The sequence below is a fragment of the Canis lupus genome, chromosome 6 (genome assembly GCF_003254725.2).
Source record: "Canis lupus dingo isolate Sandy chromosome 6, ASM325472v2, whole genome shotgun sequence".
Lineage (NCBI taxonomy): Eukaryota > Metazoa > Chordata > Mammalia > Carnivora > Canidae > Canis > Canis lupus.
In genome coordinates this window covers 54915074-54940361 of record NC_064248.1, presented here as the reverse complement: position 1 = coordinate 54940361, position 25288 = coordinate 54915074, and the positions used below count along the sequence as shown (strand labels likewise).

The 25288-nt window shown below is 43.3% G+C and overlaps 1 protein-coding gene and 2 long non-coding RNA genes across 4 annotated transcripts in view; 1 reads left to right on the top strand and 2 right to left on the bottom strand.

Annotated features, from left to right (window-relative positions):
• LOC118355056 (uncharacterized) overlaps window positions 1–19813 on the top strand; it is a 22834-nt gene extending 3021 nt beyond the window's left edge. Inside the window, exons 2-3 of the long non-coding RNA XR_004816706.2 lie at window positions 13629–13697; window positions 18663–19813. This is a non-coding gene — a long non-coding RNA (uncharacterized LOC118355056). The remainder of the gene's footprint in view (window positions 1–13628; window positions 13698–18662) is intronic.
• The window catches only part of ABCA4 (ATP binding cassette subfamily A member 4), a 128119-nt gene that overhangs the window by 57687 nt on the left and 45144 nt on the right, over window positions 1–25288 (bottom strand). Inside the window, 7 exon segments of the mRNA XM_049111658.1 lie at window positions 46–135; window positions 2788–2853; window positions 6329–6533; window positions 8350–8571; window positions 12219–12441; window positions 14336–14512; window positions 15142–15347. Coding sequence (XP_048967615.1) covers window positions 46–135; window positions 2788–2853; window positions 6329–6533; window positions 8350–8571; window positions 12219–12441; window positions 14336–14512; window positions 15142–15347 — 1189 coding nt within the window.
• On the bottom strand, window positions 19413–25288 carry LOC112640851 (uncharacterized). Of its 2 annotated transcripts, XR_007411482.1 has the most exons (3): window positions 25168–25241; window positions 23916–23961; window positions 19413–19645 (listed from the first exon to the last, which is right to left on the bottom strand). It is a non-coding gene; the product is annotated as an uncharacterized LOC112640851 (long non-coding RNA). The 2 variants fall into 2 exon arrangements; XR_003124300.2 differs by lacking the exon at window positions 23916–23961 and having other exon boundaries at window positions 25168–25288.

The following is a 25288-nucleotide window of genomic DNA, read 5'->3' as shown; positions in this document are numbered from 1 at the left end:
ACCTTCTCCTTGCCTCTGCTCTGCATCCTTTATTGAGGTTTTTACCATTTATTCCTTCTGGGTGTTCTGGATCCTCCATTTCCTCTGTTATGGGTTCCGTCTTTTCCAGGGCTCTTTCTTCTCTGGTTGAACACCCTGCATCAACCAGAAGCCATGGTTACTCCTGGTGGGAGCTAACAATCAGTAAAGGCAGGAAAAGGAGGGGAGAAGGACAGGCTGCCAGAATTTCCTACCACAGCTGGAAAACCCAGTTCCCTCAGAAGACCAAGTCAGCATTCCCAGGGATCAGCCCTGAGCATGGCTCTGCCGGCCACTGACCTGTGGGCCTGTAAAGTTCTGAAAATGACCGCCAGTGCCTCCTGGCTGTGGCTTATTAACCCTTGCTGAGCCCAGATGGAGTTTTATAACAGGTATTTCACCTCATCCTCTTAACCTGCCAGCAAGCACCCACAATGTCAGAAATTAAGGTTTTAAAAAATATTCACAAAACCAGGACTCAACTTGCAATGAGTTAGTTTTCTTTACCTCACCAATGGTACTTCTCACTCTAATCAAACACATGTCAAAGCCATAGTGAACCTTGAAAAAAGCTTGTTCAAGGTGATATGATGGATAGCCAGCTTAAATTACAGATGGAGAAATAATTTACCTGAGCATTTTTATGGGTATTCAAGTCTTTTGGGACCAACACCAGAGTTGAGCCTGGTTGAGGCTTATATAAATTGTGAGGTGTGGCATAAACACATACATTCTCACACTGATGCATATACACATACTCTTACACATCTGCATACACGCACACACACACACACACAGAAGCTTGTGTGTGTGTGTGTGTGCAAACTTGGAATTTGGTTTAAAAGGATATCCTGGAAGGGGAAGAGAAGCAGAAGAGCAAGCCAGCCGGAGAGGAAAGCAGGGGGAGGAGGAAACTGTCGTCAAACATCTAAAGGCTCTGGCTCTAGAGCACAGATGTGGGCAGGAGGAGTTTTTTAATGCAGCAACCAACTAGAGCCTCCAACACTCCTGGCTGCCCTCCGTAGATCTACAGACTGTAGGTGGAGCAGTAAGTAATGGGCCTCGTGGTCAGGGACCTGCCACCTTTAGCACTTCTGTTTCTGCTTCCTGAAGGATTTTCAACTGTACTGCCCACAATTCCTTTGATCACTTTACTAGCTCTCCTACTGCACTAACATGTAACAAAATAGCAGGGGGAAATATTCTTCTATATAGTTTAGTCATTGAGTGAGTTCCTTGCCAGGAAAGTTTCAGACTTTGTCCCAAGTGACCAGCAGGAACAAGGGCAAGACACTGATCCTCTTGGGCTCCATTTCTTCATTTGTGAGGGGTGGGGTAGGTGGGGAAACTCAACTCTTCCGATTTTATTTATTTTTGAGAGAAAGAGTGTGTGCGAGTGAGCATGTGCGAACAAGGGGCTCCATCCCATGACACTGAGACAAAGACTTGAGCCAAAACCAAGAGCTGGATGCTTAACGGACTGAGCCACCCAGGCACCCCTCTTTTCTGATTTTAGAGATTTAGGAATCTATTTCAGTCTAGACTGTGAGGCAGGTGAAAAATATTCGGCTTCTGTTAGCAAAAATATAGGTGATTCATTTTTGAAGGAGCATTTGTTTTAAGAATTTCTTTTTTGAGAGGCAGATTATCTGCTGAAACTGTCGAGGGGAAAAAATGCCCACAAGTCCTGATATTCACTGAAATTAGAAATAGTCCAACAACACATTCTTGTGATGAAAATCCTCATTTATAATGGATTATAACCTTATTATAGTTGAAATGTAAAAGTCCATAGACAAGACAGACAGACCAACATAATGGAAAAATACTGAGCTGTTGAATTCCTGTTTGTTTGAACCATAAAAACAAAACAAAACAAAACAACTGCCCAAGCCTTTTAAAGGCCCTAGGCTAACGCCCTAGAGAAAACAAATATCTATCTGAGTGCTTAAATGATAAATCCTGGCTCAGGCCCCAAAATACAAAGGAACGTGCAGGTAGGTAAGTAGCAAACAGATTGGAAAGTATTTCCTTTGCTTCCAGAAACTCCCAGCTCCAACGACGTCCCCAGCTCTCAGGTCAGGAATTCTTGCCTTCCCATACCTCTCAAAAGAGCCTACGGAACTTCTAGAACTCTCCCTGGGCCTCCTGTCTTGTCTAGCAGGAAAGGTAAATTTTATCTAAGATGCATTCTGGGCAAATGCCCCTTAGCTCTCTTCTTCAATCACAAGTGAGATGAATTTTAGAAGAGTCTAGGAGTGTTTGCCTTGAAGATCATAGCTCTGCCGCAGCCTCTGGATGGGCCTTTCCCTTAGGAGAGAGAATTGATTTGTTTTTTGGAAAGAAGTAAAAAGGCAGGAGAGGCGGCAAAAGACCAGTGCATAGTTTCTTTCATTATTCTGTGAATCTCTTTGCTTTAAATTGAGGGGTTGCAAAAAGTCATTTGCACCCTAAAGTGGTTTTGCCTTTTTTTACTAGGGCAATTTAATCCCCTGGGCGAGAGTTATATAGGACACAAGGCTTTATTAATGCTCAGCCATTCACCCTGGCTCAGCTACCGCAGAAGGTGGGTTCCTGGAAGCTATGAGGCTGCACCAGTGGCAGAGCCCCAAGTGGCAGCTAATCAGGAACACACACTTAATGTAAGTAGCCCACACAAGTCCAGGATGTAGCCAAAGAAGCTAGTTTCAAATGCTAAGGGTTTTTTTGGGGGGAGAGGAAGTGCAGAGAGAGGAGTTATTTTTAATTAAAAAATTTTAAATAACTCACCTTCACCACCAAGCCAGTAGGACTCTTGTAGAAGGAAGTACCAAGGAAGAGGGGTTCCATAGTTCCCTAGAAATGACAGGTAAATAAGAGAAAAAGCCTTAGTAGTCCTACCTTACCACAGCTCTGTAAAATCGAGAATTTATCTATCTGAACCTCAAAGTATAGCTCTAGATATTCAAAGTTCATAAGCATTACACAGCTATCCACAGGCTACCACAAAGACTACTCCTTCCAAATTGTTTTAATTCAAAAGGTCACTTTTTTGGGCTAGAACCAGCAACACTAACACTGATGGTTGAAAATGATTTTCCAAGAAAACGTTTTATTAAAGAACTCAATCATGCCCTTTCTTAAAAATTACCAGACAATAATAAAAATAATGATGATAGTCACTAACATTTGTCAGATGTTCTTTCTACATCGGGCATTATTGTAAGCACTTTCCATGTGTTAAAAATTTAGTCCTCTCGTTGAGAGAGGACTCAACAGAGAGGACTAAAGGGATAGGTTCTGGTGTCCTCAAGAGATAGGTTCTGGTATTCTTGTGGATAAGGAAACAGAGGCAGAGGCACGTTGAGTTTGAATCATCTGTCCAAGGTCACAGCTAATTAAACAGAGGTGTGGGAATTCCAATATGGGCAATCTGGTTCTAAACCACTGATCTTAACCAGCCCATTCTACTGGATTCCAAGGAAAAGACTCCCAAATTTCTAGTCAGCTCTCTTAGGAGACTTTGCTCCCTATAAAATGTTAATTTTTTGAGAACATTACCTTTGCTTATTTAATATTATCCCATGTTCTATGGCTGCTAGACTGTCAGCCCTTTAAGGGCAGGTTTGGGTCTGTCTTTTCCATCCCTTTTCTCCCCAAAACTAGTGCTGACCCTAACATATAGGTGCTGCTCAGGATATAGTTATTGGACAAAATAAAGCTTTAGCTTGGCTAAAATAAAGCTCTTGAGTTATGGACAAATTTCATTTTCAATCCAACTAACTTTCACTTATTAGATCTCCTTCTAGTGGCGCAGTAAGTAGAAAAGTTAAGGCAGAGCAAGGTCAAATGTATTGCTCAAAGTCACTGTTATGGGTTGAATTGAGCACTGCCACCCTCTCAAAAAGATGTGTTGAGGTCCACGGTAGAATACAAAATAATACTTGGGCTTGTCCCCAGTTCCCAGCACAGAGCTTGTAAAACCCCTGGAATTTCCTGAGCAACAGGAATGTCTTTTAATGAGTGGAGCCCCTTTCTCAACCACACCTGAGTTTATGCTAATAAGGCGACTCAGGGTAGGGCCCCTAGATAGCTTCAGAATGGGGCTGGTCACCAGGAGGCCCTGGCCTGGGAAAAGAGGATGGAAACTTTCAGCCCCACTCTCTATCTTGAGGGAGGGGAAGGGGGCTGGAGATTGAGTTATAAAAACTCTTAAAGGAGATTCAGAGAGTTTCCATGTTGCTGAGCACATCCAGGTGCTGGGAGGGTAGTGCACATGGAGAGAGTATGGAAGCTCCATGCACTACCCCTCCTGACCCTCCCCTTATGAATCTCTTCCATTTGGCTGCTCCTGAGCTATATTCTTTATTAAAAACTGTAATTGTAAGTAGACTACTTCCCTGAGTTCTGTTAAGTCATTCTAGTGAATTAATTGAGACTGGAGGGTGGGGGATAGTTGTGAGAACTCCTGAATTTGTAGTCAGGTGGACAAAAGTGGGTAGCCTGGGCATTGCATTTGTGGCTGCATCTGAAGTGGGAACAATCTTGTAGGACTGAATCTGTTTGTGGGGTCTGTGCTAATTCTGGGTAGTAACTGTCAGAACTGACTTGTTTGACACCTGGCTAGTATTAGAGAAATACTCGATTTTGGGAAAAAACAACACATTTGATATCAGGAAAAAACAGAGGCCTATGACTTGGCTTTGTTTGGAAATAGTTACTGGTAATGTGCTTAGTTCAGATTAAGTCACAAAGGACTAGATGGGAGCCTAATCCAATATATCTGGTGTCCTTAGAAGACGGCTGGGTAAAGACAGACACACACACAGGGAGAACACTGTGTGAAGACAGAGATTGTTGTTGAAAAACCATCAGAAGCTGGAAGAGGCAGGGAAGCCTCCTTCCCCTGCAGATTTCAGAGGAGCATGGCCCTGCCAACACCTTGATTTTCTATTTCTAGCCTCCAGAACTGTGAGACAAAAAAAATTTGTTGTTTTAAGCTACCCAGTTTGTAGTGCTTTGTTATGGCAGCCCTAGGAAACTAATATAATCACACAGCTAGGATCCAAACCCAGGCCTCCTGGCTCAGCTTTATAATCTTTCTCCTATTCCAAGGCTGCTGCCTACGTATTTCTCCCAACACAGGCTGCCCCAAGATGATGTGAATTCCTCCCGCCCCAGGGATGGGCCCAGCCTCACTCTCCCCTGTCTACTTCTGGCCACAGCACTGAAAGCCTGGCACAAGGTAACTGTTGGTTGACCTGGAGCCCACTCGAATGGAAGTGGAACTACTCTAGCTACTAAAAAATACTAATTTGAGGGAAAATCTGATTTCTACAAAGCAAATATGAAACTGTGCAAACAACCAATTTTGATTCAGAAGTTGCTTTTCCATGCTGCAGGTTAATCAGGTATTTATTCAATGTCCTCAAAAAATCAGGCATTATGTATGGTATTGAGCCTGTAACATTGAACAAAACAGACTCTGGGCCTGCTCTCATGGACCCATATTCTACTAAGGGTAGAGAGTCAATAAACAAACATGTGAAGATACATCATGTCAGATAGTGATGTCTCAAAAATAAAGTTGGATAAAGGGGACAGAAGCACTGAAGGAATGTGATTTATATAGGGATAGATATTTAGATATTTTCAATCTGGAAAGATCCCAGTGATGAAGTGACATCTGAACATACATCTGAACAAAAGTGAGGAAGTAAGCCTGCAGACATGGTGGGGGAGGGGGTGTAGAAACCTGCTCCAGGCAGTGAGAATAGCAGGTTCAAAAGTCCTGAGAAGGAAATGTACTTAGTGTATTAAAGAACAGTCAGTCAGTAAGGAGGCAGATGTGGCTGGAACAGAGAACATGAGGGAGAAGGCAAGGACAGGAAACAAGGAAGATAGTTGGGTATTAATAATGAAGCATCACATTGGCCAGGACTGGGACACTGGATTTTACTCTGAACAGGAGGAAAAGCCACTGGAGAGATGTGAACAGAAGGTTGACATCCTCTGACGCAGATTCTGAAAGGATCTCTGAATACAGTGGGGAAAATGGACTGGTAGACAATGATTATGGAATGAGGCTTAGACTGGGAAGGTAGGGGTAGAGGTGGTGACAAGGGATCAGAATTCTAGATCTGTTTCTAAAGTAGAGCCAACAGTATTCACTGATGGATTTTTGACTTAAGTTTAAGTTTCAAATGCTGGCTCTAAGGGCCCTAATTGAAAGAACTTAGGATAAGATTTAAACTAGATGAAGGGTGGGTGAGGGCAGGGGATCTGAAAAACCCAATATCAATATCTTTACCTTATGGAAGTTGACCCTTACCTGGAAACACCTGGTCAAGGTACCAGGCAAGCAGGCCATACAGAGCAGCATCAAGGAGCATCATCTTCATGGACATCAGGAAACTGAATTCGTCCCCTTCCATGGGACTCTTTCCGATATTGCTCCACTGTAGTCCCAGGCCTTGCTCCTCAAAGCGAGCCAGGTACTCAGTGCCAAACCCAAATGCCACAGGGGACAACAGGCTCTGCAGTGAGGCAAAAGGGGCACACAAGATGAACAGAGGTCTTTTACCCCATCCAACAGCACCCAGATGCCCACAAGGGCCAAAAGGGTGGTCCAGCTTGTGTCCAGGTATAAGGATAACCCAGGGAGGGGTAAGACAGTTTTCCTACAGAAAGGGAATGTGGAAATGCCTCAGGGACCTGACATTACACTCACTGAGCCACATGTCACCTGTTCAGTGGAATATAGTTGTGTAATAGAAAGACAAACAGCACAAAGCACAACACACCAAAGAACTACAGGTCTTCAGGTTCACCTTCCTACTTCTCTCCCTTCCTCCTACCTCTTTCTTGAGATCACACAGTTCTTGCTAGAACAAAGATAACTTGGGCTGCTTTGTGTGAATCCCATTAGGAAGTTCCACAAAATCATCAGTGTCCTAGAACAGTCTTGGGGGCCAGGCAAGGGATGGTTCCTGAGGTCTGTCAGTGAGGCCAGAAGAACCTCAGATTCCACTGCTATCACCTTTTCTCCTCTCCAGAACAGGACAATCATTTCCTTGGGTTCTCTGTAGAGAGAACAAGTCAACTAAATAGGTGGTGTGCAAAAGGAAGTCGAAGAGGAAGGTCCCCAGCCAAGTCCCCACAGGTGGTCGCTGGCATGGCAGAAACCACAGAGCACTACAGAGGAATGGGCTGGTCTCATTTCCTCTGCTCAGAGGCCTCTCTGGAGTTTGTAGGACCCAGGGTGGGGTTCAAACTGTCTCTCTCTAGAAGGAAGAGATTCTCCAGCTGTATGTTCACAAAAACCATTTTAAAAATCTCAACTCAGCCTTGGTCCATGCACTGCCAGACCTATAGCTTCTTGGTGGATCCACACACCCATGAAGTTGGCTGCGGTCTCAAATACTGATGTCTACCTAGTATACCAAGACAGCCCAGCTCTACTAGACCATGAGGATATTTTGATACTAGCCCATTGTGATCAATTTAGAAAACTAGGTGCTATACATAGCAGCAATTAATTTAACATGAGACAAAAGGCAGATACCCTGGCAGTTCTGTAGCCAAATAAGTGTGAGTTATCAGAACAACTTAGATCTTTCCCCAGTAAGAGGCAGGTGGTGGTCCTTTCTTGACTCCATTGCATAGAAAACTATGGAGGGAAGTTCTGGAGGACAAGTAAAGCTGCACTCTAGAGAACCCGGAAGCCTGGTTAATGAGAGGGTGGAAATGGCCCATTTGAAATTGGTTAAAAAAGTGCTGTTAGTTTGGGGATTGTGAACTAAGAGATCTGTTTCTTAAGCAATCAAAGCCAATTTCTAGAGTCCTCTCCTGACAAGAGGGCTTGGCTCTTAACTGGTTCATTTCTACATGCAGTAGTTGAACATGATAAAAGCCCTTGTATAAGCTACTCAAATTCAAGTTTTTTATGGAGAGAAACAAATGCTTTTCATGAATGGAAACATCTTTCTGGGCAGAACAGTTAGGGAGTAAACTCTCCCCTTCTGAATCTTCTCACATGTTGCAAAAAGAAAAGTGAGTGAAATGAGCTGGGCTCTTCTCCTCTTGTGGAAATACAAAGGACCTGTGAGTTGAACTGGTTTTTGGTTGCATCCCAGGACAGACTTATCAGGCAGGTTTGATAAGGAGGGACTGCTGCTGCATAGCTCAAGATGAAGACTGACACAACTTTTGCCCTGTGCCTTTACAACTTATGTCCCTTTGACCCAAAAGGCAAAGTGGATCCCCACAAAGGGCAGTCCAGTTTTCCAGGACTACTACAGATGCGTTGGCCAAAATGTTTTGTATATTAGGGGTGAGCCCAAGATCCCTCACCACAGCCATCTTGAGATCAGCCGTCATCCGGTCCTGCCAGGCAAAGCAGAGAATGTGTGGCAGGTAGAGGGTGAAGTAGATGACGCCACTGCAGGCTGCTGCCAGGCTGGCTCTGGAGAAGAAGGTGCTGAGCAGGAAGCACTGCATGATCGTAGCCGTGGAGAAAGCCAACAGGAACAGGAAGAGGATGAACGGGTTGCTGTAATGCAGGATCCTTCCATGCTGAAACCAAAGAGGCCATCTGAGTCAATACTTTCTATCCCTGTCCAGGGAACCATCTCTCTTTGGGGGTGATCTCTGTGCTGAGATTCTGGGCCTTCAGAAGCCCTTTACTCCACAGTGATTTCTCTTACCATCTCTCATTCGTACCCAAAATCTACATTTGAGATTCAATGCCATTGAATTCTTCTAATCCATGGAGTGCCATTCTCCCTGGGAGGACAACACATTAGGCTGCCTATCAGTACAAGAAATCATTATGTATTAAGTAAGCAAATCCTTGGTCAGAAGGGAGAAATAAGCCTAGAGCAAGGGAGGAAGATCTTAGAGCATACAGCTCCAAGATACACTGAGTAGATGAGGGACAAAAAAAGGAGGCAGGAGACTCCCCAACAAACTGTAATATTTTGCTTGGGGCCTGGCCTGCTGACTCAATCATGTGTACTTGTATTCTGAGATTTACCACTCACACTGGTGAACATATCAGTAATTAATTCACATCACTTGGAAGTGGATTAATCCTCCCTCTTCATCAGTATTGTACAAATGCACAGAACCCAGGGAAATACTCAGTATTTCTACACAGCCAAAGTGGATCAATCAGTTTGGCTATGTAGAAAATAGGCCCAAATTAGCAATTTTTATTAAGTGAGCTGCTGCCCACTTCCATTATAGGATAAACTGAGATGTTCAAATTTATTAGGCCTTCTTGCTTCTCCTTTACTACAGACCTCCTATGAGGAATTTCATCCTTTGCACAGAACTCCAAATACATATAGAGCATCTTGCTCTTCTCTTAAGAACATAAAGGTACAAATAGGTTCATCTCTTGAATGGGTTCTGATCAATTGTTCGTGGTGCCCTGAAGGACTGGTTTCTTAATAGAAATGAGAGAAATGAGTGATATCTATCATGGGTGTGCAAGAACTGAGAGGAATGAATGTGCCACTTGTCTGCTATTGCTACCATTTCTCCCTCATTCACACTCTTGTGCTTGCCAGGCACCAACAGAACAGATTGAAAAATAGGATAAAACAAATGGCAAAGGAAGGTGGAAGAGGGCTAGGTTTAATTACAACCAAACTCCAAGGAACTCTAAATGAAAATCAAAATTGGGATTCGGAGCTCCTATGTGTCAAAGAGCTCTCCACATCACTATGGAAGGCTCACTCCTTTTCCTTAATCACACAGCTCAGTAAAATCAACTCCATGGCTGAACATATGGTTATGGCTAAAAGAACTTTAAGATAAATAAATTTCTTTTCCCAGCTCAAAGCAAAGTCTGACAAGCTTCTAGGCCCATACAATCTTTCATCGACTCAAGCAGAGATGAAAGTCACTGGGCTGACCCAAGAGCCTCACAGACCTTGGCTTCCTCTAATGACCACTTTTCTTTTCTGTTCCTAATAGTTTGAATAACTGGAACCTTCCCATTGTCCCAGCTTCCAGCTTCTTTCCTGCATAGTTGAGGTGGGAAGGAAGGACAAGGCAAAGATGGGAGTGTCATTCTAAGGAATCTTATTTTGGTGTGCAAAATTCTGTTTCCGTCATCATTGGAACAATGATCTGGTTCCCACAAGGAGAAACCCCTTTGTGCAAGAAACTCTTAGTGAACATTTCTTTATCTCACGTCCTAAAAGCTTTGAAGTCTTAATGCCCATTCTTAGGAAGGTAGATCTCAATGTCACTTACCAGACATTGCAAGATATCATATATGTCAGACATATATGACAAGTCACTTGTGCATTTTGACTCCTTTAATTCAGAGGACATAAAACGTCTTGGAAATGGGAAAAGGGGCAGACTGAAGGTTGAGAAGGAACAAGGGACCACTAGAAGAAAAGGATCATCTTTGTTGAGCTCAAGTTTCCTGCAAATTAATTAATTAATTAATTAATTAATTAATTTTTAGATTTTATTTATATATATATATTTTTAAAATATTTTATTTATTTATTCATGAGAGACAGAGAAAGAGAGAGAGAGGCAGAGACACAGCCAGAGGGAGAAGCAGGCTCCATGCAGGGAACCTGACATGGGACTCGATCCCGCGTCTCCAGGATCAGGCCCTGGGCTGAAGGCAGCGCTAAACCACTGAGCCACCCGGGCTGCCCAGATTTTATTTATTTATTCATGAGAGAGAGAGGCAGAGACACAGGCAGAGGGATAGGCAGGCTCCATGCAGGGAGCCTGATGCGGGACTCGATCCCAGGTCTCCAGGATCAGGCTCTGGGCCAAAGGCGGTGCCAAACTGCTGAGCCACCTGGGCTGCCCGGATCCTGCAAATTTAAAGCCACAAATTTAGAGCTAGGTCCCTTGAACAGGATGACCTCTACATCAGCACTGGTTTTGATAGGGCTGTAGCACAGGATTTGACTAAGGTTGAAAACAAAACCCTTCAGAATCATACATTTTACTGCAAAAAGAAAGGGTAGGATTTGGTTTAACTGAGTATTTGCTGGGTGGACAGAATATGTGATGGAACATTCTTGGATCAGGTTGACATCAGTATGGTCCAGCATGGGACAGGACACACTTAGCCAGAGTTTATGGTTCAGCACACACATTGCTTAGTATAGAGGGGCACTTAATATGACCGGTAGAAAGATAAAACAAGCTTGATAGCATCATAGCAGGAGCCTGCAAGGTCTAAAGTCTGAAGTTTATATGAAATCCTGCCAGATAAATATAAAAAACTACCCAAATTTATGAAACTTATCATCTATTTTTTTTTTTTTTTTTATTTAGGATAGTCACAGAGAGAGAGAGAGAGAGAGGCAGAGACACAGGCAGAGGGAGAAGCAGGCTCCATGCACCGGGAGCCCGACGCGGGATTCGATCCCGGGTCTCCAGGATCGCGCCCTGGGCCAAAGGCAGGCGCCAAACCGCTGCGCCACCCAGGGATCCCTGAAACTTATCATCTAACAAGTACAAAAGAGAATCTGTGGAGGAACTAAAAATGGAGGAAAAGAATGTATTATGAAATAATGTTTTATTTCCAAGTCTAGCTTGTGAGGGAGCTGCAAGTTTGCAGAGGATGGACCTATGCATGTTGCTGGCAGCTGTAAAAACTCTATTGCTGAGAAAGGACAGACTCTAAGTCCCATCCTTCAAAATGTCTTGGAGACTTTTTGGGCTGTAGAATATCCTACAGTCAAGCCATGAATGGTGTGACCCTGATGGTAATTAATAAACAGTCTAGGTCTGCTCTCCTAATACAATGCAAAGGCTCCTCACATTCTAACCCCAGCTTCTGGTTGAGACAGTAATCCCAGGAAAACACTCTTTGTACTCATTTCTTCCGTGTCTGAAAGAGAGAACCCTTTGCACATATAGTCATTCTGTGTTGGGCTCTCCTAACAGTAGCTTCTCCATATAGTCCATGGAATGGGGCTAGATAATCTATGTAGACTGTGGGTCACTGGGCAGGAAGTGGGAATGGGGGACACACTATGATACTGGGGCTCCTTGGGGAGACACTAGTCTTTTCCATCTTGGCTGAAATGACTGGGCAGCTGAAATGGCTGGGTAGTTACATATCAGGCTATCCTTGGTGACCAGATGACTGCAGGCATGAGTTCATTAGTAGGAGGAGAGCTGGGAGGTACAAAACTATTCAAGATTTTCTGGGATTTCTCCATCTGGCTTACCATGATAAATATGGTCAGAAGGAAGATGCTCATTGACATGATAGAAAAGCTGTCCAGGAACCAGGTACACCAAATCACTGCATTGGAGACACCCTGATTTTTCAAGGTTTCCTTCAGTCTCAACTCCTTCTCCAAGACGATGCTCTTTACAGTCATGGAGACAGAGTAGATCCAGGCCAGCACCATGAAGATAGGGAAACAGCGGTTCAGGATGATCATAAAACTGAAGCAAGAGGAGAGAAGCAGAAAAGTAGAATGCCCTGTATCTGGTGGAGGTAGAGTAAATGTTTGTTGATTGGATGTGTTGAGAACAAAGCCCAGATGGAGGGGAAGGCAGAAAAATCCCCCCTGGGCATTAACAGGCTTGAATCTTTTAATACATTACACCTTTCCCTGAAGGATTACATTTTCCTTAGAGCAAGATGGTAGCTTTTTGGTTAGCTCAGATGAATGTTCTACAAGTTATATGTGTAAAATAAAATTGTACTATGTATGCTATACAGTGTGGACCTTTTTGTAAGATCTCATGGGAAAGAACTACAAACTTGATGATGTGGTTGTGACTGGAATAGATACATGCTAACTGACAGTGAAGTCCAAGAAGGTGAACTACCAATAAAAGCAACTGATATTGGTGGTAAGACCAATAGCTGGGCTCCCCAAGGGTGTCAGCCACCTTAGCACTATCTGTCCCAGGGGATCAAACTGCAGTTATGCAGGAAGAGGTACAGAATAATTATTCAATGTGGCACTTTCAGAAGGCAATTGACCCAACGATCAATCAGTGATCCAGTAGCAACTACTCTACCTGCCATGTACCAGTAGAGTAATTCCATGGATATTCATTCTAGCAAGCAAGATAGATTTGATATTCTGGAATTACTTTATTGCAAACTACACATATTTTCCCTGTGCTTGATGTGCTAGTAAAGCCCTTGGGATTATGATGTAGTGAAAACTGCTGGTTGTCACAGGAAGGGCCAATTCCAATGTGGTAGGGTTCTCAAGATGGTCCTAAAGAAAGAACTAGAAATTCCTAAAGCCTGCACTCTGGGATCTGCCACCAGAGAGCTCTCCCACTCTAAATGGCCAGACTCGTCACAGACTCCTTATTGTGTACCCCACTACCCTGCCAAATGTGGAACTGGGTTTTTGCCCTTGACTCTATGTCCCATTGACATCTATTGTCTAAAACAAAACCGACTGCAGAATAGCCACTGTTACCTCTTTAGTCCCTGTAGAGCTGAGGAAGGAGATCCTATTGGACTAATGTGTTGAGAGAGGGTTTCCTGTGCCCATATTGGACTTTATCTTACTATTTGTCAGGTGGCAATTTGACTTTTCTTTTCTTCAGGCTGTGAGTGTTTCTCTCCTTCCTGGACCCCACTGACACAATGTGTTTTTTTCTAGAAGCTGAATCCTAAGCCAGTCTGGGTCTCTGCTGCTGTCCTGGGAGTGTTCCTGCCCACATCCACCATGGTAAATGAGCCCACTCTGTTCTCTCTTCCTCTCTGTCCCTCTCTCTATCACCCCCCAAATTTGCGTTCAGAAAACAATAGGCTACTTGCTTAGCTTGCTATTGGCCAACAGATGCACAAGCCTGGGGGTGGGCAGGAAGGGAGGGTTCCAGCTCATCCAACACATTCCTCTACCTTCTCATTAAGCATGCACCATGGGAATGTTAATTAGGGAAGGAGCTGCATTATTCTGAGGCTCCTAGGAACCAGACCTACTTGCAATGCAGAGTCCTAATTTGCTGATTTGGCAATCATTGGGCAAACACTCTGACCAGAACTCTTCCACATACCAAACATACTACGTAGTGGAAACTTAAAAAGCCTTTGTCCCCTTTCCCAACCTCACTTCCCTTGCTTTTATTTTCACCTTCCCTTTTCTACCCACAACACCAACTCTTTTCTCCCTGCCACTTCACTTGCCCGTCGGGCCCTGCCTGGAGTCTGGGAGAGGCTGGCTCCTCATTCAGAGCTCCATGCTCTTCAAGCTGGTCTCACTCCTGGGGTTTCTCTCCAAAGAGACTGAAGCCTGGGGATTACTCCCTCTCACCCCATCAACCTGATTAATATGTCTGGGAGGGAGACTGGAAGCCTCTGACTCACGAGTCATCCACGAAGCAGGGGTAAGGCATCTGCTGGAGATAGATTCCAACTGGAACCGCAACCTGGGCCTGACTCCTTGTGATCCCCTGTTCAATCATGTCCTGTAGATAGGCAAACCCTCCCCAGATGTATCGGAAGTCTTCCACAGGATCAGCTCTGGGACCAGAATCCCAGTACCTACAAAGAAACCGGAGGGAGGGACAATGGATGGGAATGGGAATGGACAGTTTAGTGGCACTTCACAAGCACAAGGGGACTCAGAACTCACTCTCTTTAAACCTCACCCCTAAAATGTTCCAAACTGATTCTATTTTCTAGTTTGTAGTTCAAATCTCAGTTACCGATATTAGCCATAGTGACTTGTAATTGCTTTAATTCAAGTATTCTACCTTGGGAGCATTATAAAATATCTTATCTCCCCTTAATTAAATTTCACTGATTTTTAAGCTGAGGCCAGTCTCTATCTCTGACTCTGTACCAAATGTAATTTTTCAGTGGTTTTGGAGAAACCTCATTTGTAGAACCTCTATATGAAGATAATTCAATACCTAGAGGTCTCCATCTCTAAACTGCCCAAATGCCAGCCAGGGACAGTGCTAAATTGTGGGAGTGATGACAGGGTCACTGAGCTCTTCTGGTTCCACACAGCTAACAGAGCCAACTGTTTAGTTAGCTTAGTTCTCTGATACCAAAGTGTTTCTGTGCCTTTCCAAGTAACCCTACTGTCCCTAGGTGATGGGCCTCTGTTCCTTGCCTCATGCATTCCTGGGGATGCACAGGGACTTCAAGATTGCCTGAAACATCACCTGTCTTTGATCTTATTGGTCTTCTCCACCACATCTATGTCCATCCGGATCTTGTACTTCACGTGGGTTGGTAGGGCACTGGTCCAGGGATACATGTCAGGGAACACTACACCAGCCCAGAACCTGTTTTCCTCCAGCAGAGACAGGGCTCGTTGAGTGAGCTGAATTTCATCATCATAGCTTTCAAACTTATCCAGGATCAAGCACTGCAGATAATCACAAAGGTTGAGAGCATCTGAAGAACACCAACAGCAAAGACTCAATTGCAAAAAAAAGAAAAAAGGAAAAAAAAAAGGCAGAGGATAGGGCTGCTGCCCTAGGGGATGGGTCAAATGCAAGGAGATCTATAAACTTACTATTTGCTTAACTGTGGGGTCTGGGGTCAAATTTCCACTGTGTCTAGATTTGGGGGTAAAGGGGCCTTACAAATGCTTACTTGCTCTCATCCCTGCAGATTTAATGAGGGCCATACCACCCGGCTGTCCAAGGCTGTCCAAATATGCAAGTTTTCAAAATGACAAAAATATTCAGAGCTCTCACTCCCCAGCATGGGGAGGCAAGGGAGTGGGGTCACACTGGATACAGGCTGCTTTGAAGATCAGAAAGCAAGCTGATAAAAGAGTTTTAAAAAGAGAGAGAGAAGCAGTCGTAGCAGTGAACCTTCCTGCCTCTCTGCAAACACACAATGGTGGCCAGCTGAGGGAAGAACAGGGAGGGAGAACACAAACAACAGAGAGCCAAAACCATTTAGTCCAAGAAATAATTTCCAGTTATGATTCTGACAGGTAATGCAGGTGGGGGAGGAGTTTCCTAATAGATCTTCTTTCTTCCCACTGGAAGAGGGAAAAAAAAAAATCATCCCTCCCCACCTTCCAAAGGCCCTACAGAAAAGCAAAGCTAAGAATTTCTTTTAAATTTTAACATTGAAATAAATAAATAAATAAATAAATAAATAAATAAATAAATAAATAAATAAATTTGAACATTGCAGGTTGTCCAATAAATGTAGAGGTTTGTTAAACTCTTAGACTATCCTGGGATCTGTTTTTTTCCTTAACCTCTTGTTCCTATAATACACTAGAGTTATTGTGTCAACGTTTCTTTCTTAGAATGTAACTCACAAGAGGTCAGATAGCCTTGTCTTGATTAATTTGTTCACTCAATACTTACTGAGAGCCTGTAATGTGCCAGAGCCTGCTTGGCTCCAGGGGTACAAGGAGGAAAGATAAAAATCTCTTCCTGAGAGAAACTCTAGACCTAATGAGGGAAAGGTGTGGAGTAAATCAACAATCACGATACAAAATGACTGGGCTCTGATGAAAGCAAGTCCAGAGTAGTCTGGGAACCCATCATGGCTAAGTCTACCTGGAGGGGAACAGGAAGGCTGCCTGAAGGAAGGGAGTTAGTTCTGAGTAGGAGGAGGATGAGAAGGAATGAGCCAGAGGAAGAAAGTGGGGGGAAGGTCAGCTCCAGCACAGAGAACACATAGGGTGTCCGGAGACCTGTAAGAATAGAGCAATGGTTCTCATCCTTGGCTGTGCTTACAACCACTGGGGAGCTTTAAAAAGACACCTACTCTCAGGGCTCACTCCAAACAATGAAATCAGACTCTCAAAAGGCAGGGCCAAGGCATCAGCATTGTGTTGAGTGCTCCTTAGGTCTTTCCAAAGTGCAGAGAAGTAGAAGGAACCAGTGGGAGGGTGAGCAGTAGGAAGGTGGGTGAGGGCCACATCAGTTGCCCTGCAGGACTTGCAGTGTGACCAACCAATGAGGAGCTTTCTAGGACAGGAGGATTTCCATGCTAAAACCGGGAGCCCTCCAGGCAAATTCTAAAAGGCCCTAAGAAACCAGTGGAGGGTTTTAAGCAAGGGTAGGACATGTGGGATCCAATTGTGTTTCTGAACAATTACTGGTGGGGCAAGGGGGGAAGCAGGAAGCTTGGTTAGAAGACTGTTGTGACACAGGCTTAAAGGAACACATGAACTCACACAGAGCCTGTGAGTTACCTGGAATCCTCAGTTTACTGAAGAGGAAACTGAACTCCAGAAGACCTGCTAGAGGTCACACAGCTAGCAAGTGGCTGGCCCTGGATTCCCTCCCCACCTTTCAGAGGCCCAGACTTCTCCCCCATCTCAGGAGCCATGGGCACGGCCTGATTCACTGCCCTCCACATGCTCCCAACTGTCCTGTAAAGTAGGAGAGCACAATTCTTATTTATCCTCCCTTTGCAGCCCAGGGAACTCAGGCGCCAAGAGGCTGAGTCACTTCCCCAAAGTGGTGGAATAGGGGTCAAACTCTAGTTCATTTGATCCCACAACTAATACCAGGAGAAGTAGAGAAGTGAGGAAGGTGGACAGGTCATAAAGAGCTGGTCAGTGACCCGAGCTCCTGCTGACCGGGTAAGAAGCGGGCAAGCCCAATTCCTTTACCCAACCCCTCAATCTAAGTCCCCCTCAGGCAATCCCAGAAGGTGAACCACCAGCCTCACTGTACTGAGGAACTGAATCTGAACAACAAAATACTGCAAACCCACTCTCCTTGGGGCTTCTGAACTAAAATGTCCCACCTCAAGCTCCACATCCTGGGAGCAGGTCCCGTGTAGTGTTCTCTGTCTTCTAGATAAAAAGAAAGAAAACCCAAGATACCGTTCGCTTTCCAGCTGATATGGGAAGAGGAACACAGGTAATAAGAAAATACAGAGGGCCAAGGCTTAAGTGACACCATATTAAAAAGATAATTACCTCAAATGGAAGTGGAATTTCTTTAAAAAATACCAGTAAGTGTGGTTACACATCATAAAGAAAAATAGGAAATTTTCTTTACTTAGCTAATCTTTTACAAACAGGCATCACCCAGCCTATTGCTGGTTAGTCCTTTAATGAGATAAAGGACTTAAGTACCTCATGACACCGAAAGTCCTTAATACATGGTTATTTTTTCTGGAAATAACATAAGGTTTGCTACTTTATGTTTTGGGGGCATTCTTGTTTGCTTGTTGGTTTTTTTTTTTGTTTTGGTGTGGAATATAGACTTTCACCATAGTCAAAGACCAAAGGCCCAGCTCCCAGCATGTCAGTACTTAACAGCACACTATGGGGACAGAGAATTGGCAACCTCCTTGGGCAAGGAAGATCAAAACTAAACTGCTAGAGTACATTAAAAAAACAAAGAAAGAAAAAGAAGCACATTTAAGTTTCCTCTGGGGAGACCTTGTTCTACAAAAATGAGTAGTAAAAGAATCTCATTAAAAAAAATCAGTTTGGGGGCGCTTGACTGGCTCGGTCAGTGAAACATGAGACTCTTGATCTTGCGGTTGTGAGTTCAACCTCCATGCTGGGTGTGGAGATTACTCAAAGATAAAATCTTAAAAAAATGAAAATAAATAAATACATCAGTTTAGCAAGTTTAGGTCTGCATATACAGAATTCTAGTATGGATGATTCAAGTGAATTTAAAATTAAATTTCCAAAACGAAAAAATTATTTGGAGAGATGGAAGTTTTTCTTTGTGGTTTCTTTCAGCTGTAGGACATTACAACCCACACACAGCGTGTTCTACCAATTTACTCGACATCACAGGGCCCTGGACAAGGGTCCCTGCTTTATTAGGGAGGAAACAAGCATGCGAGGGACCAAGGGCCTTGCCTGAGGTCAATACGGATCAGGAGCAGAATCTGCATCCATGTCTTCAGAGATCAAGTTGAAGGGTGGTGCTGTTTCCACGTTACTGTAAGAGTAAGTCTCATTCCAACCACGAGGTCACGGTGATAGAATTCTTCAACAGGAAGACCACCTGCCCCTGCCCAGTAGAGCTGCATGGCCCAGCAGAACCTTCTACGTGGAGGAAATGTTCCGTATCTTCCTATCCAGTACGGTGGCTAGTAACCAAAAAAAGCTATTGGGCACTTGAAATGTGTCTAAGGCATCTGAAGCACTAAATTTTTCTAATCAGAATTTAAATAGCCACATGTGGCCACTGGTTACTGTGCTCATCACCACAGCTCTACAAAGTTCCTGGAGGTCAGGCGCCATTCTCGCTCATTGTGGTCTCTGGAAGAATATTTCCTCAAGAAAAGGACTCAATAAATGTCTGTTGAATTGAATTCATTTAAATTTAGAAATCTTGATTGCTGTAAGAAATACAGCTTTACTACCATATGTTGAACATAATCCTGTGCACCCTGGATTCAGAGGATAAACTAGGAGTAATTAGTAACAAGTGAGTTTTGGAGATAATGTTAATGAGAGTATAATTCTCACTAAAGCAAAAAAGCTAATAAAACAAATATATTTTAATAATGTGGCTTTCTGAGCCATCTAACTCATTCTCTTTGAACTTTCCTTTCATGTCTTAAAGGGATATCCATACTGCAATAAGCGGCTGGTGTTTTCAATGACTTTGTTGAATCCCACAATGACGTGGGCTCCATCCTGGCTGTTTTATCAGGCAGCTGATTCACAGTCACGTTTCCTGTTGTGTCCCCCTAGATTGGCACCCTGATACTCTGTGGAAAAACAAAACGTAAAAGGTTCTCAAACTCTCATTTCTATCCTGAAACATCTGATCCATTTTCAAAGTCGGGTTATTTTCCCCACCTTGGAAAGTGGTATGGTGTAGTGTTTAAGAGACAGACAGCCCTGAATGCCAACCCCACTCTGCTGTCTTCTAACTGTATGGTCTGTTTCTCTATTTGCAAAACTGAGATACACCCTACCTCATAGGTGTGTTTTAAGGATCACATGACAGTGTTTGGGAAGGGTGAGTTAATGCCTCCTGGTAAGAATAAAAGCTAGTGCTTACCAAAGGCTCGCTATGCACCCAAACTGGCCCAAGGGCTCTGCTCATATGAACCCCTGAGCCTGCACCACCACTTTATGAGGCCAGTTACAGTGATTATTCCAGGCTCACTGAGGAGGCATGACAAGGCAACCTTCCTCTGGAGGATACTAAACTATCTCACAAATAATGAGAACTTGATAAATACCATTTTTATTACTGTTTTTGCAAACTATCTTAAAAGTCAACACAGGCTAATGGCTTTTAAGCCCCTGCCAGGTTACTTTTCATTTGTGACAGCTGTTTGTCTGGGGAGGAAGGCAGTTATTTTCTTTAAATAATATGATTTGGAACACAACACATTCCAAGCTGATCTACAGCATCTCATCTGGTTAGAACAATGCTACAGACTGAAGCCAAAGTCCCATGTCCCACCCGGACAACAGGGGTAGGGATGGGGATGAGTTCTAAACCACTGGTGTTCACTAGCTCCTCTTTGGCCATTAAGTGAAAGTCAGACAATTCTACTTATGAAGAGGGCTTATGAAGATCATCCAGAATGCCATCTTCACCAAATTTCCCTTAAGTAAAGGCACAGCAATTATGGAAGCTGCTTTGGACATAATGCAGAAGTTCCTGGGTCATCTTCTGAGGTATGGCTCACGATGTACCCTTACATTCTCCTGGGGAGGTCACTTGCCTCAGAGAAAGTAGCCTCATTCTCTGTTGCTACTTGTTCTGGTCCCTGAAGTTAAAATCTTGGCTAACAGTGCAATAATAAATACATACAAAAATAAATACAATATTTTTTATATGAGTATGTGTATGAGTGTGTTTGGGAGGCAAAGATGAATGACTAAACCCATAGCCAGGGTCATGGATTTTGACATATTTAGTCTGCTCTGATTAGCTCACAAATGAAAACACAGTAGGTTCTAACAAGGCTGATGCCATGGAGTCTATCTATAAAGGCTGTTTGGTTCTACAGAGAGAGAAACTAGATGGTCATATATATGGCCATGGATATTACGGAAGAATAATGTAGGTACATAAGAATTGGCTAGTTTAAAGGGTTCAACATAAAGATAGCACTGGTAATGGAAAACATTCAAAGGGCATCTTCAGTGAATAAAAAGACAGTGTCTTAAGGTCTAAGAGGCAAATTCTGGGCAAGTTTTGCGCCAGAGTTTAGAATCTGAAAGAGTACCATTAAAGTGCCTTGTGACAGCAAAGGACAGAAAGGCAAGAGAAGGGAGTTCCTTGTTCCCTTCATTTCCCAACTGCTATAGCCGAACCCTGGTGACAGGGCTACTACTATTTGAAGTCCACACAAGTCCTACATTTCCTCGTTGGTTGTTTTGCTGATACTCCCCCCAGGAAGCAGAGTTCACCCTAGCGGAAGAGGTTCGAGCTCTCTCCAGGGCAGGCAGCTGTGCTCTTGAGACCTCTTGAGAATGCAGTCATTTGTTTACACTGCTAAATCAAACACCACCTTGGGAGGAGAAGCTGCAGTAGCAGCAGGCTTCCTTCTTCAACTCTGACCTGCCAGACCCTAAATTCAAACACATTAAATAATAGATGAATTAAATTATATTTTAAGTAGGAAACATTGCCCAGTGGAGGCAAAGAAAGAATCTCTCTTTTTGTTTGAACTTGATAATCAAAGGGGAATGGCACCCTGTAATGACATATTCTGACTAATACACCCAGGATGTGTCAGGAGTGAGTCTGGGGATAAGGGAGGCTGTAGTCTTAGATATGCTGGCTCTACAATCTTGCCTCTTACATCTTTAACTTCCATACTTAGTCTGAGAACAAAGCAGCTGATAAATGCCAATGGAGGCCCGAAGTGGTCCTGCTGGTGTTAATGTAGACACCTGGGGTTCCTTTGAAAAATGCCAATGGATGTGGGCAAACATACCAGAACGAATTTCCTGGCAGATCTAGACTCTAACACTCAAGATTCATTTCCCACCACATGGAAAAAGTCACTAAATAAAATGTTTGAGTTGGTTGGGATGGTGAGACAGAGGCCAATGGTGCTACCATAAATTTTTTCTAACACACAGGACACTGTGAACAGACATCTGAAACCTTGTACCACAAAGAGTGAGGAAATGCACTGCGACTAGAACACAAAGGGACAGGAAATGCACAGCTGTTAAAATATGTCTGTTTCTAAAATAAATAAATAAGGAAACAAAAAGTCAAGTTGCAGCACCAAGATACACACTGGGCAAAGAAGTCACCAGGTAATGCTTCTAACTAATTGGGCCAAAGGAAGACACGATAACCTGGCTAGTAACTGCAGAAGACTCTAGCTCTTAATGCTTTCTGGTTTAATCATTCCACCAACTCTGGGAGGTCAGTGTTACTATATTTAAGATATTTCATAATCAACAGAGTCAGGCACTGACCAATTGGAGCACATTCTGGTTGCAAAGAGCTAATCTGGCTACAGTGGTGAACACTCCCCAAATTGCAGTACACATTGTTGTCCTCACTTTTCAGGCAGTTGAACAGCATTGTTGCCCTAAATCACAGAGCCCATAAGTAAGTGCTGAAAATGGCATCCCATAGCCTGCTGGGTAAAGCTGGCCTTTCCAGTCTCATCTCCAGACCCTACTGTTCCTCCCCACCGCCACCTACCACCTACTCCCCTGATGCTACAGCCACACCTCTGTGCCTGTGCTTATGCTCTTTCTTCTGCCTGAAACTGTCTTTCTGCCTTGCTTAGCCATCAAGTTCAGCCTTTAAGACCCAGCATAAATGTGTTTTCAGTTTTAATTTGGCCTGCATGGGTGTCTACTTTATGTCACCATAGCTCCACTAACATAAAATGGGAAATCAAAAGATAAATAAGACAGTTTCAGCCCTTAAGTGGCTCACATCTATGGGGATGGGGAAGCGTATGAACAAATAATTACAAAGGCTACAATAGAGGAATATGGTGTGTGGAGGAAGGCCTGTAACACTGGAGTTGAGTCCTGACGGGCAGCCAGGGGATACAGGAGGCAAAGAGTCTGCCTGTATAGGTGGGAGGCCTGAGGCTTACGGTATGCCATCCTTACAATATGGAAGACCCATGAAAGGGTTAGACTGGGAGTGACTTCACCTTTATGGCAACTAGGTGTCACTGAGGAGCTTTGAGCAGAACCATCATGGCAAGATGGGTTTTAGAAAGATCCCACTGGAGGCAACGTGGGAGATGAGTAGAAGTAGCAGAGAATGGATGTACAGTGACCAGCTAGGAGAGAAAGTACAAACTCTGTAAACAGAGGCCATACATGGAGAGTGAGAGGAAGTAGGGATTTCAGAGACAGTTTGGAGGAAGACTTGATGATTCTTGTTGGATGTGTGACATTTAAATTTGGATTTGTGCAGTTTGTTTCTATTCCATCAGACAGAATTATTGTTCTAGTAGTCCTTTGAGAGACCATTAATGTAGCATTATTTGATAACATGCTTCTCTCTCTCAATAAAATTTGATCTTCTAGAGACCAGGGATTATTTGTATTTATTCAGATAGTTCAATACATGTGAATATATGAATGACCAAATCAGCTAAAATCTTTTTGGTTTCCTACTCTAAGCCTAGTTATTTTCATGCAGAAAAGACCCAATCAGAATAGTATCTGTTATTCAGAGGTATTATAAAATAATTGCTGTCTTCATCCAACTCATTATATAATTTATCAAAACAATACATACTGAGCCTCCACTAATGTCCCCTCATATTACAGGAGAAAGAACTACCTCATTAGAGGCAGACAGGTCTGGATTCCAATTCTGGGTCCCCACTTATCTGCTATGTTAGGCAAGTTAGTCAACTTCTTTGAGGCTCCATTTTTAATTCTATAAAATGGAAACAATTATGCCTCCAGGGAGGCAGTTAGGAGGGTTGCACAAGAGGGCATGTAAAAGTGCTCAACATAGTGGCTAGTTGGCAGCAGCCTCAGACACAAATCCCTTCCCCACGACCTCAGCCCACCCCTCACCTGCATTCTCCTGCCTCTGAGAGTCCCATTCTATGCTTCTGTGAGCCTGGAGACACACAAAATAAAGTCATTGCTTATGATCCAACTCATGGCCCCTGAAATAACACAGCTTTTGCAATGTAGGCTTCTGCCCTCTATCTACCTCTCCCTTGATTTCTAATTTCCCAATGCATATCTGGAGCCAATGAATCTTCAGAAGAAATAAGTAGGACAGATATTCCACAAATATCTATATATATGACTCTTAACATATTACATGATCGGGATCCCTGGGTGGCGCAGCGGTTTCGCGCATGCCTTTGGCCCAGGGCGCGATCCTGGAGACCCGGGATCGAATCCCACGTCGGGCTCCCGGTGCATGGAGCCTGTTTCTCCCTCTGCCTGTGTCTCTGCCTCTCTCTCTCTCTCTCTGTGACTATCATAAATAAAAAATAAAAATAAAAAAAATTAAAAAAAAAAAACATATTACATGATCAATGGCTTTATCTTCCTAATCCTTTTTTTTTCCTTAGGCTAGCCTGAAAACTATACTCCTTGAGCACACTTTGATTGGGTGGTTGATGGCATGTCACCAGGAGCATGCAAGGAACTGAGGAAAATGAATAAAAAAAAAAAATCCCACTTCTGCTAATTCATCAGCAAGATAATCACCATAAAGAAAATGAATATTAGCTATGCACATACATAGATTATGAGGACAGCAGAGGTGAAAGCAGTTAATGAATACATTTTAAGACTTAGAGAAAGGTAGTTGTAACTGGTTAAAGTACAATTTTATGCCCTGATCAGAGATATTTTCATATTGAAATTTGGCTGAATTCAGCTTCCTGATGTGAAATTCAAGACCTGAAATTCAAATACACTATGTAATTTAAATACATTGTGAACTCTAAATAGTATTCCATCTGTGCCAGGCCTAACCCTTCACGAAATAAAGAAATCAAAGGAAGGGGTGTGTATGTTTGTTTTAACTAAAGGGTCATTAGAGGAATAATTTGTTAATTTTCTATTTTTTTCTCAAGAAGAAAAATATATGTGAATATGACACATATAAATTATGACTATAAAAGCATACATATAACAGTTTAAGAGATTAATCTATATGAAGACTTGTTTGCCTTCGGTCTCCTTAAATTTGGGGAAGAGGATGATTTGAACATCTGCAGAAATGAATCTCTCCACATGTTAGAGATGTGACGCTCCCCAAACACCACCATCACCCCTTTACCTAGCCTACTGTCTACCTTCTTACTTGGAGGGATGCCTTTTGTTCATTTCTTTTTTCCTGCTAAGGGCAGGGGATCAGAGGAAAGACAGAATGTGATAATGGAATGAATGAGATTATAGAATCCCCTTGTTGAGGTGGTGCTCTG